Source organism: Chelonoidis abingdonii, chromosome 11, assembly GCF_003597395.2.
Source record: "Chelonoidis abingdonii isolate Lonesome George chromosome 11, CheloAbing_2.0, whole genome shotgun sequence".
Lineage (NCBI taxonomy): Eukaryota > Metazoa > Chordata > Testudines > Testudinidae > Chelonoidis > Chelonoidis abingdonii.
Genome location: NC_133779.1, coordinates 49,183,543 through 49,202,803, shown reverse-complemented (window position 1 = coordinate 49,202,803; position 19,261 = coordinate 49,183,543). Strand labels below are relative to the sequence as shown.

At 52.7% G+C, this 19,261-nt stretch overlaps 1 protein-coding gene across 1 annotated transcript; it reads left to right on the top strand.

Moving 5' to 3' along the window:
* Positions 1–8,193: 8,193 nt before the first annotated feature.
* On the top strand, positions 8,194–18,119 carry ANKRD34A (ankyrin repeat domain 34A). Its single transcript, XM_032792185.2, has 2 exons — positions 8,194–8,619; positions 16,439–18,119. Exon 2 carries the CDS (start codon positions 16,530–16,532, stop codon positions 18,117–18,119), a length of 1,590 nt encoding a protein of 529 aa, XP_032648076.1. The 5' UTR covers positions 8,194–8,619; positions 16,439–16,529.
* The last annotated feature ends 1,142 nt before the right edge of the window (positions 18,120–19,261 follow it).

The window sequence follows — 19,261 nt, the reverse complement described above, 5'->3', positions numbered from 1 at the left end:
TGCTGTAGGTTTAAATCCTGCTCAGGTTGCAGGCTGGGCTGAGATCTTGTGAGTGTCTAGCTGACCTGTTGGGGATGTTTAGCCACATAACACAAATCAACTGTCTCTGCTCAAGTGGGGCTTGGCGCTCAGATATATCAGAACTGGGAAAGTGCTCCCGAATCAGGAGAAAGAGGTTGGGGAGGAGGACTAGGGCTGGGAGAGCAGGGGGCTGCAGGTTGAGACTGAGAAGTGCTGTGGGGTGGGGATCCTAGGGCAGGGCTGGACTATGTGGGGGGGAGGCTGCGAATTGGGATTGAGGTGCATTGGCAGAGCCAGTGTGGGAGGGAGCCCAAGGCTGAATTAATATGGGGGTTGGGACTGAGGGGCATGAGCAGAGTTCGGAGAAGAGCGGCTGACACTAAACTGGACTAGGACGGAGTCTGCAGGTCAGGACTGAGGTACATTGGCAGAGCTCTAGGGGATTGGGAAGCCAGGGATGGATTACCCAGGGAGGTGTGGGTCAGGATTGAGGGGTATCAGCAGAGCTGAGGGAAAAGAGCTTAGGGCTAGAATAACAGGGTCCATTTAGCAGGAAACTCCAGCTACCCCTGGGGGTCCTGCTGACGCCGAGAAGGGTTAATGGGCTGGTGGCCGCTCAGCTGGCAACCCCAGTGAGCCGGCCCAGAAAAGGTTGCAGCTATTTTTCTCTGGGGAATCAAGGAGAGGCTACCCCCTCCCTCCTGGCTTGCTCCTTGCAGACATACATTGTTGCTCCTGAAGCTGCTCTCTCTGCTGCAGCTTCTGTCCCCAGGCAGCGCAGAGGGAGGTGGGGGGGTAAATGTCAGACCCAACAGGGAAGTTGCTGGGGTGAGCAAATCATCTCACACTGCGGCCTCCTCACGCCAGGCACATGGCGCTTTGGCTGCTGCCACTAACGGTTTCACGATGCGAAGGAAGGGGACTTCATGCTGGAGGGGGAGCTGCGGGAGCCTTTGGCTGCTCCCATTCCACCCCAGAAAGACCCCTTACCCCAAAGGATCACTGCTCTGAAAAGCGCACGAACAAGCCCCTAGCAGCTAAGGCAGGTGGCGCATAGAGCAGGGTAGCTGCAGGGACCACAGCTGCTTGGCTAAAGCTTTCACACCTCCACATGATCCAGATCTCCCTTCCCTGGACCAGGGCTGCTCCATCCTTTATACGGGAGGCAAGGGCTTGTGTGGGGAGCCCCTTACAGCTAAACTGACTTGGGGTCTGTGAGCTGAGACTCTCCTGATGCTCTGTGTGTACACAGCTCTGCGTGTGTGTGTGTGTGTGTGTACACAGATGTGTGCTTGTGTGATCTGTCTGCCTGGCCTAGACTATAGGGGTGTCATTTGCTGTGGGGCAGGCCCCTTGACCTCATTCCACCCCCCGGCCTTCTCATAGGTCCATAGGCTCCATTGTGTCCTCCCCTTCCCCCCCGCTCGCTGCCCCCAACATTGCAGGTTATCATATAATCACATATTCGTTGATTACAAGGCCACTTTGATCATCTCGTCTGACCCTCCCACAGAGCACAGGCCAGAGACCTGCCCCGAAATAACTCCCAGAGCAGAGCTTTTTAGAAAACCCTCCAATCTAATATAATATTCTAGAGGCTGTCACAGTTCCCCTCTCCCCTGAATTTTTCTGAAATGGTGCCTATGCCAGACTAGAGCATGAAATCAGGGCTTCCCGACTCCAGCCGTGTAGCTTGATTCCAGCCCACACAACAGCGTTGGCCTACAGTCTATTCGCACACACAAGGGCGAGAGTGTGTGTGTGTGTCTAGAATATTATATTAATATTGGAGGGTTTTCTAAAAGCTCTGCTATAGGACCAAATTTTCACAAGAGCTCAGCTCTCATTTGGACACTGAATTAAGTTGCCGGATTTTCCAATGCGTGGGAATCTGCCCCGGGCAGAACTGCTGGGTGCTGATTCCTCTGGAGGGTCCAGGCCCCGGGTGCAGGTACCTCTTTGAAAGATCCCAGCCACACTGCGCCGCTTTTTGCAGCATGATGAAGCATCCCTGCTACCTCTGACGCCAGCCCCCCGCCTAGAGGATGCTTTCTGCCGAGCGGCTCCTTGGGTGCGCTGCAGATGGGGTGACTCATCTCCCTCTCCCTTCCACTCTGATTCCGACAGGGTGGCCGAAAATAGAAACGAGGGGGGAGGGCGGAACCCAAAATAACTGCCAGCACCTGGCTGGTGCCGGGATGAGAAGCAGAGAGAAAATGCGCTTGGCTCCTGCCTCCTGCTCCCAGGGAGCTGTGATTCTATTCTCAATCTGCAGCAGAAGCAGGGCTCTGGGAGCCTGTGTGCTGCAGGCCCAGCTGTGAAGTTGCCATGGCAACCAAGATTGAGGGGGGAGGAAGGGAAAGAAAGAAAGAAAGAAGGAAAGAAAGAGAGACCAACATCTAGAAAGAGAGTCCCCTTCCCCCGACCAGCTGTCCCGGTTTCATAGTTCATTTCCTCTCTATGGTCCTGGAATAAATCATTCCTCTCTCCACCTGGCTGAATGTCAGCTGCAAAAGGGGCCCAAGGGACTTAGGAACCTCACCACCATTGAATTTCACTGGCAGGCAGCCACCTGGATCCCTTTGAAAATAGCCATGGAAGAGCTCAGGGGCAGGGGGGAGGGGGGAGGGCGGAGCTGTAGGGTTTGGATACTGTGAAGTCCTCACAAAAATCAATTTAATATACCGTCCTCAAATAAAGGACATATCAGATAATCAACTGATAAGAACAGATATTGGCTTAGGAGATAATGTTTGTGCTTCACAGTCCAAGAGACACAGAAAAGGTTTTCATCTCGAGACCAAAAGACCAAATACATCAAGACACTTGATCATAAACTTCAATAGGCTGAGAGACGACTTACACTTGATCTTAGCTCTCACGGCGAGCAGGCACCCAGCCAGACTCCGCAGTCCCCCCCATGCTGCTCTCGCTCCGGCACCGTGCCATCCGCTTCAGTGGGAATCGCTCCGGAGTCCATCTGGTGTTAATGAGAAGGGTGGGGGTCAGCCCTTGACATCTATACTGGAAAAAAAACCATCACCACCCCAGGGCAGCAAGTGTCAGCACCCAGATAACTGACTCGAGCTCCCTGGGCTCACATGCTGGGGCTAAAAATAGCAGTGTAGACATTTCTGTAACTAATCTCATTCCCTGAAAGGCCCAGGCGGCTTTAACTGACAATGTCTCTCACCACAGAATCAGCTGGAGGCAGACACTGGGGCACGGGAAATTCCAGCCCAGATGGTTAAAGTTTGGCAAAGTTCAGAGGAGCAACTGAAAACAGGCTCTTATAATGGAATCTTACCAAGAGGCGGTGCTACCCACGCTGCCGGTGAGCAGTTCTGTGCTGTGGCTGAGTTCTGGACCACGCTGGCAGTTAGATGAGGTGGGGCTGAGCTCCAGGTGCACAGCACGGCTGAAAAGGTCCATGATGCATTCCGGTGTCCCTCTTCACCATGGCAGCTGAGCATCTCCCAGTCATTAACAGGCTTCTGTCTCACAACATCCCTGGGAGGCAGGGAAGGATTATACCCATTTTACAGATGGTGCAAGATGACTTGATGACACAGGAGGACTGTGGCAGTACTGGATTTGAGCTCGGGTCTCCTGAATCCCACTCTCCACTAAGCCAGCTCTCCTACCGCCCGCCTTTGTGTAACTCACCAGGGCAATCAGTTAATACATAGCATCCCTATAGCGCAAGCCCCGCTGGCCCAACTTGGCCATATATGTTTCATAGTGTCACTCCGCTTTACAGATGGTTGTAGGGCTATGGTCACTGTTGTGGGTGTCAGCCCATCCTGCATCAAGCCACGGGAACCAAATAATGCCTACTAAGCCTGCCAAATCACACAGCAAAGGCAGGGCGAATGAAGCCAAGAAATTGATGGGAAATGAGCTTTCCAGCTGCGAACCTATAAAGTCAGGGCCTCTCTTTCTCACATGTCAGCCTATAGGTTGTTTGCTGGAGACTACATCAGAAGTCAGAAGACCTGAGTTTGATGCCTAGTTCTGCTACTGACCGACTGTGTGACCTTGGGTAAATCACTTCTCTCGTGACTATAACTTCTGCAGGGCCAGCACTGTGTCTGCACACCACCTAGCATAATGGTGCTCTAATCTCTGCTGGCATTACTCCCATAATAATAACAACTCGGTTTTAAACCCACAATGAAAGGCCTTCTCTATACAACAGTTGTAGTGCATTAACTCTACCAGCACGGTTAAAGCCATACAATTCCCTGACTGTGGGTGGCGTTATACCCGTATAAGTCTGCTTATACCAGCATGGCTATTGTCAGAACTCAATTTTTGTTATTTTAAAACAAACAAAAGGAAGTATTTCCTCTCACAGCACTCAGTCAACCTGTGGAACTCCTTGCAAGAGGATGTTGTGAAAGCCAAGACTATAACAGGGTTCAAAAAAGAGCTAGATAAGTTCACGGAGGATACATCCATCAACGTCTATTATTTAGGATGGGCGGAGATGGTGTCCCTAGTCTCTGTTTGCCAGAAGCTGGGAATGAGTGACAACGGATGGATCATTTGATGATCACCTGTTCCATTCATTCCCTCTGGGGCACCTGGCACTGGCCACTATTGAAAGACAGGATACTGGACTAGATGGACCTTTGGTCTGACCCAGCAGGGCCAGTCTTATGTTTTTATAATTTTGATGGATGATATCAACATTTGTTTTTAAGCATTTTTTGCTGATTTTTATCGATTTAAATTTTGTCCAGTTGGAAGAAATTTTGGGAGGGGAGGTCAGACAATGGCAGGGGTCAGACAATAATTATTTCATGACAGTCAACCTTGAGATTCCAGAACTTAGAGGTTTATGACCGTTAAAACTCAAATTGCCAACATCCGCTGCAAAATATGCAAAGTAACTCTCCTTCGATCAAACTCCAAGAAGCAGTCAAACAGCATTTTTCATATTTCATGAATTTCAATCATCAATGAAAGGACTTTTGGGGGGGGGTTGTGTGTAGTGCAGTGAAATTGACGTTTACCGATAAAAATCGAATCATTGAAAGCCTAAATATCACTTATTCCTGTATGAGAAGGGGAATAACCTATACCAATATAAGGCCCCTTTTTACAGTATAAGTGTGGACACAGTAGGGGCTCTACTAACTATATTGTAGGGTGACCAGATGTTCTGATTTTATAGGGACAGACCCAATTTTTGGGTCTTTTTCTTAAATAGGCTCCTATTATCTCCCACCTCCATCCTGATTTTTCACACTTGCTGTCTGGTCACCCTAACTATACTGGTAAACAATCGCTTCCATAGCCAACACAGTTATACCAGTCCAAAAATTGTGTGTCTGTCCAGCATCTAGCATTCCTGGCTTGAATGTCTGTACAGTCCCTGACACAATGGTGCCCTGATCTCAGTTGGCCTTATTGCAATAACAGCAACAACTCAATTTTCATCAATCCACTGCCTGGGTTTGGCTGAGGTCAAAGGTCTTCTGGGGCTGAAGCATTATGAAGGAAACTGACTTTTCCCTGCTAACACCTAGCATATTTGGAATCGGGCAGGGAGCAATAGGAATACAATTAGTCAAGGTAACCATGGCAACCATGAAGGGCAGGCACAAGGGATTACAAAACCTTCTGAAGAGGTGCTTATGAAAAGTGCAGTCCCTGTGTGGAGAGCCATGGACATGCACACCCACACATAGAATTGGACAGGACCTCAGAAGGTCATCTAGTCCAACCCCCTGCTCAAAGCAGGCCCAATCCCCAAACAGATTTTTGCCCTAGATTCCTCACTGGCCCCCTCAAGGATTGAACTCACAACCCTGGGTTTAGCAGGCCAATACTGAGCTATCCCCTCCCCCCCCGTGCCCATTATACCTGGTGACCTCAGACCTTGGCCACTTTTCCTCTCTTCCCTTAGCATGAGTGACTCTCCTAGCATAGGCACCAAGAAGCTGGCAGTGGTTGTGAGCTATCACTCGTGCAACTCCCCGAGACAGCGCTCACCGTACAAACATGGAGCAGGTTCCATCCTCAAAGTGCTTCGTGCAACCGGGTCCATGCCAGTCTCTCCATTCTACAGGTGGGGAAACTGAGGCATGGAGAAAGGGATGGACTCGCCCAAGAGCATGTAAGGAGCCCATGGCAGAGCTGGAGGTAGAAGCCAGAAGTCCAGATTTCCAGTCCCCTGCTCTAACCACTAGCCAACACTTCTCATCTCCACCCTTGATGGGATCCAAAATGAATCTTTGAGGCAAGTATGGGCGTGGGGAAACTGGGATTATGTCTACACTGAACCGTAAACCTGGGCTTAGGCTCAGATTTGAACCCAACCTCCACCCCCTGTAATGCCTACACACAAAGCTGTATGTGATGGATCAGCAATCATTCAGGATCTGAATCCTAGGATGCGCCTAGCAGGGGGGTGGTCTGAGTCCTAGTCCCACCGAGACTCGGGTCCAAGCCCCATCATTTTGCAGTGTGGACACAACTCAAGCCGCAGACCCAAGTCAGAAGCTCTGTGTAGCGCAGTATGGAGCCGTTGCTGCAGTAGTGAGTTATGGGTCTAGCAATTGTTAGCCCAGGTTGCCAGTGCACCATGGAGTCCACAAGCCCGGATGCCACAGATCCAGTTTTACAAAGCAGTGGAGACAGACCCTGGGAGGACGCTGAGTATCTTACACCCCTCCCTTGCTTTGCGACTTGCGAAGTCATTTACAGCCCTGCCACGTGAGAGGTAGCATGGGGGTAGTGGGTAGGGCACTGGTCTGAAACGTGGGGAGACCAGGGCTCTTTTCTTGGTTCTGCCACTACCCAGCTTGGGTCATGTTGGGCAAGTCACATCCCCACTCTGTGCCTCAGTTTCCCCTCCCCCTATTGTCTGTCTGGTCTAGTTGGTTTGTAAGACACTATGGCAAAGACTGTCTCTCACTCTGGGTCAATGCAGTGCCTGGCACAATGGGGCCAGTGGCATTATTTATCCCTGAGGTGCTTGAATTAGGGGTGCCGGGGCAGGAAGACCTCCTGGCTTGAAGTGGTTTCCATCATATACAGGGTTTACAATTTGGTCCAATGGCTCTCAGCACCCCCACTATACACATTGATCCAGCCCCCCCCGGTTTATCCTCTGGCAGCCCCCTGCAAAGCTCAGTTGTGGGAGTGGGGTCTGCTGATGTTGCTGTCCAACACCAGGGCTGCCCAGAGAAATTCAGGGGACCTGGGGTCTTCGGCGGCAGGGCACCCCCGCTGCCGAATTGCTGCCAACAACCCGGCACTTCAGCTGCCGGACCTGGGGCGGAACTACCTCCCGCTGCTGAAGACCCGGAGCAGAAGAAGCTCCGGGGGCCCGGGCCCCATGAGAGTTTTCCAGGGCCCCCGGAGCGAGTGAAGGACCCTGCTCCAGGAGCTCAAAAACACTCTCATGGGGGCCCCTGTGGGGCCCGGGGCCTGGGGCAAATTGCCCCACTTGCTCTCCCCTTCTGGGCAGCCCTTTCCAACATGCTGGACAGGGTTTGCGTCTGTCCCTGCATCATCATGTTGGGCGGGGGGGAGAGTTACGCTTCACCTTGGCTTTTGCTTTGTCACCAGAGCCAAGTAACTGACACCATGCGGGTGGGGGGCCCCCTTGCTGCTTGGGGGCCCCTCCGCCATTGCAGAGGCTTAACACTGCCACTGAATGGGGCCCTGATCCCCACTGAGGCCTGGAGGCCTTGCTGCCATGCAAGTCACTAATATTCCTAAAACGAGACGACTTGGCGAGGTGTGTTAGGGGGACACAAAGGAGCAGGGCAGTGGAGGATCAAGGGTTAATGGTGCCCAGCATTGCAGTGGGCAGGGGCTGGTATTTACAGTACAGTAGCATGCACTGGACTCATCCCCAGCATCCTAAGCAGACAGTGCCGGAGGTGCTGGAACAAGGGGTGCACCGGCACCCCCTGGCTTGAAGTGGTTCCCATCATCTGCAGGGCTTGCGGTTCGGTTTGGCGGCTCTCAGCACAATGCACGTTGTTCCGGTGCCCCTGGAGAGTGCCACCAAATTGCTACCGAGAGAGATCGAGGGATTAGACCAGGACTGAGCATAATTCATAAGCCCTCGCAGGGGAGGAGGGGGGAGTGGAAGAGGCGGGCCCCTTTCCCATGTATATTGGTGCAGTGTGATTGCTCTGTGTAGCTGAATGGAATAGCTACTTCTGGTCTATGGGAAGGCAGCTTAAAAATAGCAGCCTGGCTCTGTCTCTGCAAGAGCCGGGCAGGCTGTGACAGTAAGTGGAAAACACCGGCGCTCAGGCACCTATCCGCAGGGCTGCAACCGGCGTGGGGAGGGAGGAGAGGTGTGCAAGAGAGGGAAATGCTGCTAAAAAAATTGCAGAGAAGGGCTTTGATGGACTGAATTATTCGGCTTCGCTGTGTCTATCCCCCTGTCTCAAGCTGAATGGGGTCGATTTCCTTTAAACACCCGCACGCACCCAGTGCACAAAAGGAGAGCAAAGGTCTCAAGCCATGAAAACTCTGCAGGCTTCTGCTCCGCTTTACCTGGGGTGAGGAGGAAGCATGTGGCCCAGAAGAGCCGGTGGCAGGTGACGGGAGAGGGTCCAACCGAGCCAGGTACGATACCGCTTTTCAAAAAGAAGAGAGCGGCAGGGGGGCTGGAACAATGTGTGTAGTGGGGGTGCTGAGAGCCGGTGAACCAAACTGTAAACCCTGTATGTGATGGAAACCACTTCAAGCCAGGGGGTGCGGCAGCCCCCCTAGTTCCAGAATGACATAGCAGCTAATGGGTGCTGAAAGGAGCAAGCACCACCACTGCTTCTGGCCGGGGATCCGCACATGGGTCCTGAGCTTAGGCTAAAATGCAGACAGGGATGGGAGAGAAAGTCTCCTGGACAGTATGAAGATCTTGTCTATCTGTCACATTCACTGTCAGTTTGTCCTAAGATCCCATTCCCCAATTGCTGCTGGTTTGTCGAACAGCCCAGCTTGCACTGGAACTCTGGGATTCTTTGGCTGCACTTATTTAATGAATGACTGGTTTATTATTATTAATTATTAATTATTATTATTATTAAATGTGTTTCTTTTTCATCAGACTGATCATTAATTTCTCTGTGGCTATATATCCACTCAGGTGTCTTTCTGCTCTTACCCGTTCTGGTCTCTTTGGCGTTTTATTCTGCTGATCCAAACCAAGCCAGAAATCTGTTTTATATTAAAATCTAATCAGGTTTTATTGCCACTAGTTGATGTATTGCTTTAAATCCATCTGTTTAATAGAATTAGAACAGGAATAGGATTATCCTTTGATTTAAATGTATTTCACTCGCTGTACCCATCCTGAACTACAATATTCAGCATCACAAGTTCCTTTAAATTCCATATATAAATATAATTTCTCCCCCTCCATTCAGTAGGTTGCATTCATTCTTATGTGGTTATGTAACTAGAAGTGGGTGAAAGCTCTTGCTAATTTAGACCAGAATATTTTCTTTAGGTTTCGCTCATCACCCACAAGTAAATCCCTTTGCATCTGAAATCCCAGGAAAAAAAGATCCCAGGAAGAATTCTGCTTCCAATAAATTCCCCTCAGATCATTTCTACACTGAAATCCACTAGGCATTCCCAGTTCACTCCGTAGCAATTTGCCAAAACCCAAATCTCTTCCTTTTCTAGCTGCAACCCCCAAATGCAAAGATGCGGCAAAGAATCGATCTGGCTTTTCCCCCTTTGTTGTCTCTTTTTTGCATCCATTGCTTCCCTCGATATTCAGCGTCGCTGTCAGAGCTTTAAACCTTTGTTTCCTAAAGCTGTAGTGCTCTGCATGGATTTGGGATGGGTTTTTTAAATGAAAAAAAAGGAACTGCTTCATCTGAAAAAGGCTGTGGTTTTTTCACCCAAAAGCACGCGACTTGTCTTTGAAAGATTCCAAAGGTAAAATGGCTTTTTATACTTAGAGGTCCTATGGGGACAAGCAGAGTGAGATCTTACCAGACCATAGCTTATTTAGCCTGCATTCCTGGACAATAAATGATGACGGGTTTACAGGATTCCCGAGATGAAATTGCCCGCTTTATTATACCCCAGCATGACAGATGGATTTTTCTGATATGATATAGGGCTCTCATAGATTTCCTAAGGTGGAGCTCAGGAAAGAAACCGGAGGAATGAGAGAGGTAATTGCTCATTCATTCCCTGAGCAATGTGGAAGACAGTGTATCAACATCGCCTTGAAACTGAGACAGTAGCTGGGGTGGAAGGGATGATGGTCTCACAGGGAGGACACTCGAGTAGGACCCAGACGATCTGGTTTAATTCCTGGCTCTGCTACAGATTCCCTGTGTGCCCTGGTCAAGTTGCTTCATCTCTCCTAGGCCTTTAGTTCCCGACCTAAAACGAGGATAATCCCCAGGAGAGGCTAAAACCCGTTTCTGATTGTGAAGAGAACGGATGGGATGCTGATGAGGGCAAGTTACATAGACAGAGGGGAGGGACATTGTCTAAGACGTTTAAGCCAGAAGGGGTCCAATCCTATGGTGATGGTAAATGACCCATTGTGGTCTTAAAAACCTATGAACCCTGAGCAGTTCCATTAACCCCAGGGGAGAAGGGGTGACTCATACTGAAGCGAGCCCAAGCCCACTGAAATCAGTCCAGAGGCCCTGCCTTTGGATCAGGGCTCGAGGCTCCCGCTCCCGCAACCCTCACTCGGGTGAGCGATCCTGGTGAATCCCTAGAAGTGACCGAGGCTACTCAGGTGAGTAAGGATTACTTGTGGGATCAAGGGCAGCAGATTCATCCTGTAAGAGCCCAACTTTGCCCGCCTTGCCGGAGCCAAGCTCCCGTTGGGGTCGTCGCACGTAAGTTGTGCAGGATTGGGCCCAAAAGTCATTTTGGGTTCCCTTTGGCAAAGGATGGGGGAAAAAGGGGGGGACGGACATTCCAAGCTAGCAACACAATGGGCCAGATCCTGCGTGGGTGCAAATCAGGACAGTTCTGGGGAAGTCACTCGAGCAATGCTCATTGACAACAGCTGAACCTTGGCCCACTGATTTCCGTGGCGCTCTGGCCCAGTGACACCAGTTGGGACTCTGACCCACTGACTCCCACGGGGCTCTGCCGATTTCCACCCCAGCTGGGGATCTGACACAATCACCTCTTTTTATTTCTAAAGCCCCCCTGCCCCAGTCCCCACTTCACCACTGGGGAGCCTGTTAATGAGCCATCAATAGTGCAGTCGCCGGTGATGCAAACATAGGTTGTAAGATCTCTGGGTCCAGGGCTGGCTTTTTGCTTTGTGTGCGAACAGCACTTAGCGCTCAGGGGGACCTGATCCATAACGGGCTCCTAAGTGCTACTGAGATACAGATAATAAATAATAACAAGTAACCACCCAAGAAGCCCTGCCAGCACCAGACCCTTGAAAAAGTCCCCAGAAAGTAGCGGCAAGAGAAAAAATAATATAAAATAAGGAGCGGGGTTTGAGCTTTAAATGGTGAATCTGACAGCTTTAGGTATATTCACAGAGGCCTCAACAGTGGGGATTGAGGGAACAGGGGTTGTTCCGGAGAGGAACAAAAGCATCCCACTCTGGTTGCATTCTCTTGCTTCCAGACTTGTGACTGTGAGGTCCAGAGGAGAGAAACTGATGCAGGAGGAGAGCTCCTCATTTTTGAAGCGTCTTGCTGGTCAATATTGACTCCAGCATCTTGGGGGCTAGATGCTTTTCTGTAAGGGAAGATGTGCAGAAATTATAGCGCTTGCTGCTTCTTATCGATCGACTTGTTTTCTCTTGCGTGCCTTTTGGTGTTACTGAAATGTTGGCGGCTGCTCAGGATAAAATCCGTCAGAAATAAAATCCCCATCAGAGGGCATCGCACTTCAGTTCTGATCCGCAGCCTGCTAAGGTCAATGGAAAAGCTGTCGCTGATTTCAGTGGAGGCCCTTATGTGACACTTTTCAGTTGGGCTTTTCAATGGGCCTCTGAGATTTAAGAGACCACTGGGCATAGCGGGCACCTAACTCCTTTAGATTTCTTTGAAAATCCCTCGCCTCTTGCTAGAGATCGCAAAAGTGTTTTGAAAAAGGTGGGTAAGTCGCTGTGCTCCCCGGTCTATAGTTGGGGAAACTGAAGCACAGAGTGGGGACATGATTTGGTAGAGCCAAGAAGAGAACCCAGGAGTTCTCTAGTCTAATCACTAGATTGCACTCTGGCCTACAACTGGTAATAGAACCCAGGAGTCCTGATTCCCAGTCCACTTTCCCAACTGCTGTACAGCATTCCCTGCTACAGATATTATAAAAAAGCTAAAAAATAAACTCGAGGAGTTCTGATCATCAGACCCCTTCTGCCCACTTTAACTACCAGTGTGCACTGCCTGCAAAGCTGCTAATAAAGCCCAGGAACACAGATGCCCTGGTCCATGCTCAAACCATACTGGATTCCGTCCCCTCTCTCCCCCCGCCACCCGTGAAAGCTCTGAGGACGCTGAGTTAAATCTAGAAGTAATGAGGAAATGACTGGGTGCTAATAACAAAAGAGATAAAGCAGGTCACTTAGTGTGGGTTAGCCGGCAGCTCAGTCATTGTCTGACAAATGACAGATGATTCCAGGGCCCTCCTGCGGCTTTGTATTGCTGCACATGGATGGGTTTTGAAATGACACTTTAACAGAGCTAGTCACTGCAAGTTAATCCAGTGTTTTCTCAAAAGGAATGCTCCACTGGCTCAGAGGGACGTGCCAGCCTTTCTAATATGCTTAATTTGAAAGCCCGTAGGACATGTTGTATGTGACAGATAGATTGAGAGAGATGCAGACGAAGATTAGGTAGATAGATAGGAAGATTAGAGAAGAAAGCTCAAATGTTTCAAGTTGCTGAGAGTATTTGGATGCCCAGTTCCTATTAGTTTCATTGGGAACTGACCATCCAAATCCCACACAAAACACCAGCCCATCTATTTTCAATCTTCCCCATTTTCTCCTCCGTCAGCCGGGGCTCTTGAGCTGAGCTGGCCTCTTCCAGCTTCACTCCCAGGTCCAGCCAGCCACACAGACTAATTGTCCTGGGCAGAATTAATGACCCGGCCAATCCTTGCGGAGGGCAGGGGGGCAGTTTTGTTCCTAGAAGGGTTTGAGAAGGCTACGTGAGAACGACAGTTCATATGCCAGGATCTGACCCGGCCCACAAGTAGGCTCAGGAGACAAATCCTGAGCATAAACCTTTTGCCTCGGTACCTACAGAAACATCGTCTGCCTCTTACACATCCACAGATGCTCACTGTGTTACACGTTCACCAGGAGATAGGGATTCAGTGCCCAGCTCTGTCACCGACTTCCCGGGTGACCTCGGTAATGTCACATTGGATCAGATTTCCAAGCTCCCAGTGTAGTTACTCTAACCACTCTTTCCCAGCCTGTGCACAGAACCCAGGTGTCCTGGCTTGCAGTCTCCTGTTCTAACTATTGGACAACACTCTCTCCAGCACTTTAGGATAGGAAGCAAAGATCATTGTGGCCAGTGACTACCCCAGTCATGCCTCGATCAGGCCACCAGCTTTAGCAAGAAGTGGACTGCTGATGACCACACATGGTGAGGCCTTCCAAGAAGAACACTCCTCATCAAGTCACCAACGCCACTGGGGGCAGGGGGTATCTCATCTAAGCCATAACCCCAATCAACCCTTCTCAGCCTGCTGCCTCTTACTGGAAGGGCTCTGAGCAGGCCGATTATTCAGTGCCATTAATCTGCCGCGCTCGACGTCCGTGATTCAATCAGGCCCTGGCTCCCAGGGCACCAGGTCAGGGGATGGCGCCAGCCTCTGATGATTTGTAGGACACTGCTCGTTCATTAGCCCTGCTAATTAGCTTCCCTTTCCTGCCTCTTCTCTTTCCACACCTCTTTTATTCTCTTCTACTTTGCTCTCCTCTGCATCCCCTCTGTTCACCCTCAGTCTGCCAGGTCCCTTTTTCTCTCCTCTTCCCCTGCTTTTCCCCCCTCGTGCCTTCCTTCTTCTCCTCCTCCTGGCCTTTTTGTTCCTTCCCCCATTCTTTACCTTCCCTCATCGCTTTTCTTTCCATCTATCTCATTCTTCCTCTGCTGCACTCTTCCTTTCTCTCCTCCCCCTGCTTCCTCCCTCTTGCCTCTCCTTTGGCTTCCATTTCCCAGCGTGGGCCCATGTGGGAGCCAGCGTGAACCAATCCAGCAGAACATATGGCTGGGTTTTTCCAAAGAGCTGCCCATGCCGGAAGCCGGGCCTTTCTGAAAAGCTGCTGCCCATCTGTGTGTCCCAGTGGGATCCACACAGAGGCCTTTGGGAAATTTGAATTTATTCAGGTGCTGATGCTGGCAGCTTGCCCTGATTTTGGGGGGGAGGTCTGAGCCTTCGGGAATCCAACCTGCAGCTCTTTGGGCAAGCTGGTCCTGTTTGCATCGGACTCCACAAGCTGGCACCAATAGACACTGTGTCACCTACACCCCCGAGTGAGATATTTCCGGTAAATTAGGCAGGACAGGCAACCCTTCTCCAATGCCCCTCCAGCCAACCAGCTCACCAGCTGCCAGGGCAGAAGGGGCTGGGGGTGGAGGGGGGGAGGACGCACTCATCAGCCAAACTCCTTTTGATTAGTGAACTTGTTTTTTTCCAGCGTTGAATTAATTACCCTTTTCCACATGGGCGCCAGCTGGTAGGATTTTGAGTCAGGCAGGCAGGTTGGGATGGGAAGCCAGGGGGATCTGCCAGCACTTGGTGACATTTTTAACGGCACACGCTTGTGAGTTGAGCGTTTAACTCTTTGGCGACCTGCTAGTGGCTGTTGGGGAGCATCTCTCACAGTAGACAAGAATCTAGCCTGGGCTATGGTGAAGTGAAAGAGAGCAGGCCGTGCTGCATAAGAACGGCCATACTGGGTCAGACCAATGGTCCATCCAGCCCAGTATCCTGTCTTCCGATGCCAGGTGCTTCGGAGGAAATGAACAGAACAGGCAACCATTGTGTGATCCGTCCCGTCGTCCACACCGAGATCCTGGCAATCCGAGGCTAGGGACGCCCAGAGCATGGGTCGCCTCCTTGCCCATCTTGGCAAATAGCCATCGATGGACCTTTCCTTCCGTGAACGTGTCTAATGCATTTTGAAGCTCGTCACACAATCCCCTGGCAATGAGTTCCACAGATCAACTGTGCATGGTGTGAAGAAGTCACCTAGCACCACCAGAGAGGGTCTGCCTAGATCCTGGTTTGGATTAATGGAAAGTGTGTAAAGCTATACCTGAGACATGCAGGACAATGCCCCGGAGTGGTCCCATGTGCCATGAGTGCAGGATGAGTGAGACTCAGGCAAACCTGGATTCTATTCCCAGCTCTGCTGCTGGGTGGCCTTGGGCAAGACCCCCGTGCCTCGGTTTTCCTCATCTGTAAAATGGGGGTAATGAGTCTCCCCTCCTTTGAGACCCACCGGTGATAAGCGAGAGAGATTAATATTGTCTGGATTGTTCTATTGCCACCCCCTCCGTTGACAACAGGGTGGGACGAAGGTGGGTTTTTTTGCGGCAGAAGCTGCTGAATTCCTAAGTGTTTTTGCCTTGGTTCTCTGGGAAGTCTGAACATGGACGCAGAGGTGAGGTGGAAGGAGGGGGCCTGCAAACCAGACACATGGGTGTGAAACTGAGGCCACTTCCCAAAGAGACCTTAAAAATCCCAGGGCACTTCTTAGCCAGGCCCAATTTCAGTATGAATAAGGAGATTCTGCCTACCTAGCTTCGCCTGTTCGAGCCTTCACTTCCTGTCCTAAACTGTTGTGCAGCCTTGCGGTACACCATTAAGCAGCTCCCCAGAATTGGCTGCACTTCAGTGTTGGGTCATCAAACAGGTGCAGCACTGCTATGTGGTCATCAAACAGGTGTTGTTCTCCACCTCAGAGGTGGCTGCAATCCAGTGTTGGGTGAGTGTCCCTGTGGAGCGTTGCTGGGGCTTTTAAGCAGCTGCCATGCTGCACCCCAGAACTTGCTGCATTTCAGTATTGGGTGAGTGTTCCCTGTGCAGCATGGCTGTGCAGCTGTTAAAGAACTGCCCTGTTCCACTCCAGAGCTGGCTGCTTTTCAGTGCTGGGTGAGTGATCCTTTTGTGGCGTGGCCGTGGTCTATTAAGCAGCTGCACACCAGAGCTGGCTGTATGTCAGAAGTGGTTGTGTGCTCTCTCTGCAGTGTTGCTGTGTGGCTGTTAAACAGCTGCCATGTTCCACCCCAGAGCAGGCTGCATTTCAGCACCTGCTGCGTGGTCACTGTGAAGCCCGGCTATGCGACTGTTAACCATCTGCTGCATTGCAGCCCAGAGGTAGCAGCTCAGTGGTGAAGGAGTTGCTTGGCGATGAACGATGCTGGAGCAGGGTAAAATTTCATGATGTGCTCTCCCTCTCTCTCTCTCTCTCTCTGTCCAGGGAGGTCCTCTGCCTGTGCAATGCCCCGCCCTGCTGCCTACAACCCCGGCTTGCCCCCACGAGACCGCCTGGCCCCAGGCCCCGTCTGGCGATGAACGACCCGGCCGCCATGCTGCACGCGGAAGGGAATGCCCTGCTGAAGGCCGTGTGGCAGGGCAAGTTCCGCCTCACTCGCCTCTTGCTGGAAGGCGGGGCCTACATCAACGAGGGCAACGCGCAGGGCGAGACCCCGCTGATCGCCGCCTGCCTGGCCCACTACGACGACCCGCACAACAAGCCCCGCATGGTGCGCTACCTGCTGGAGAATGGCGCCGATCCCAACATCCCCGACAAGATGGGTAAGACGGCCCTGATGCACGCCTGCGCCGACCGGGCCGGGCCCTCGGTGGCTTCGGTCCTGCTGGAGCACGGGGCCGACCCCAGCGCCAGGGACTACGCGGGGGCGTCCGCCCTGGTGTACGCCATCAACCGGGGCGACCGGGAGACCTTGCAGGTGCTGCTGGACGCCTGCAAGGCCAAGGGAAAGGAGGTGATTATCATCACCACCGACACGTCCCCCTCGGGCACCAAGAAGACCAAGCAGTACTTGAACTCACCCCCCTCCCCGGGCCTGGAGGAGAAGTCACCTGCCCTGTGCATGTCGCCCTCTGACATCGAAGTCAAGACCACCCAGTCGCCCGGGGCCAGCGAGAAGGAGGAGGCGAGGGACGTCTTCAACTTCACCATGACCACCCGGCTGACCTGCCCCCCGCCGCCTCTTCCCAAAAGGCTGGAGGCCGAGGCCTCCGCGGAGCAGCCGTCAGTAGCCCCGCCGCCCAAGGGCCGGCCCAGGCAACTCAAGAGACTCAACTCAGAGCCATGGGGGCTGGTGGCGCCCTCCGCCTTGGCCGCCTCCCATCCAGAGAAGGCCCGGACGCCGGAGGAGAGGATCACGGCTGAGATGAACGGCTTGAGCATCACCAAGAGGTCCGTGCTATCACGAAGGCACAGCATCGAGGGCCAGGAGCCCCCCGGTTTCAAGATGTTTGCCCCCCACGGCTCTGGGGAAGAGGACCCAGGTCCGGAGGCATCCTGGGCCGAGAAGGTTCATTTTGGCCACCTCCACCAGCCTCTGTCACGGCGCAACACAGCCCCCGAGGCCCAGGAGAGCGGGGGCGGCCCGGCGCCCGGTCTGCGGGGCGTGGCCCACCATAATCTGGCCCGCATGGAGCACTGCGAGTCAGACGCGCATCTCTGCCCAGACTCCATCCCCAGCTCCCCGGATTCAGGCCGTATCTCCCTGGAGAGAAGGAAATACAATGCCTCCCCCCTGACCCTGCCGGCCAGCTCCTCCCGGGAGTCCCTAGAGAGCATCCCCAGTGCCGTGTCCCCCATGACTGGGCGGCGTCGCTCCCCAGGGCTGCTGGAGAGGAGGGGATCGGGGACCTTCCTCCTGGATCACATTGCTCACACTCGACCTGGCTTCCTGCCCCCACTCAACATCAACCCCCACCCTCCCATCCCTGACATCCGGGCCAATGGCCGGCCCCCCTCGCCCGTGCACAGGGGGCTCGTCCCCATGGCCCTCAGCTCCCCTAAGGCAAAGAAGAAGCTGTTCAGAAGGCATTCTATGCAGACGGAACAGATCAAACAGCTGGTCAATTTCCAGAACCTGCTGGCCCAGGACGACCGGGCCACTTAAAGGGACAGAAGCCTCAACAAGGGAAAGGAGAAGAGGTCTAGATTTATTCTATCCCCATCCCATTTGCTGCTCCTGGAGTGGGGAGGAGCTGGAGACACCCCCCATCCCATCTCTCCCACCCCATCCTGGGTGGCGAGCCCATTGTGTCTGGGTAGCTGTGTATCCTCCGCCTTCCTGTGTATCTATCCTAGCGACGGGCCGCGCCCAGGGTCCAGGGAATCTGACCAGAACAGGAGCACTCCAGTGGGCCAGGATCCCCACACGACCAACTTCTGGATGGCACTGGGTCCCTTCGGTGGAGGCCTGGAGGCTGCGGCCTGGCAGCAGAACGCCCCAAAGCATTACCACCCATGACTGTGCCACATGGCCACAGAGCGCTGGGAAACCTGGCCTATGCTGGGGGTGGGACGGTGACAGTTTCCAACGGCTGCTCCCACGTGCCAGTCAGGAACCAGAGGGGAGGTGCGTGGGTCCTGTCCCTCCAGGTCCTGCCGGGCACAGCCTGGAGATGCAGAGGAGGGGAAAGAAAAAGGGAATGAAAGGGTCAATTTGGGTTCGAGATCAGGAACGTGGCCAGCCGGAGCCTCTTCCAATTTCCGGCAGCGGTTTGTGCCCGACCCAGGTTCAAAGCCAAAGGCAGCCCTGCTCGGTTTGCCCGGCTTTCCGACCTGGAAGGCAGCGGCGGTAATCCTAAATACAGGCACACACACCCCACCCCCGGTGGCCTTGCACCCCACCTGCTGCTCCCTGCAATATCCTATTGATTAGTGTGAATGCCGTCGGGACTCCTGGGTTCGCGCCCCACCTCTGAGAGGGCAGCATTGTCTGGCGGGTGCAGTAAAAGGAGATCTGGGGCTACGTTTGCAAAAAGGCTAGTGATTTGGAGTGCCCACTGGAAACCAGGCCTCTTCAAGGTGTCTTAGACAGAAGCACTCAAAAACGGACACACTTTAGGCACGGGGCTCTGTTCCCAGCTCCAGGAGGGGGAGTGTTGTCTAGTGGTCAGAGGACTGGGCGCTAACGACTCTCGGGTTCTCTGCCTGTCTCTGCCACTGACTCACTGGGTAACTGTGGACTAGTGACGCTCCCTCCCCATGCCTCAGTCTCCCCCACCTGTCAAATGGAGGGAATGACACCGACCT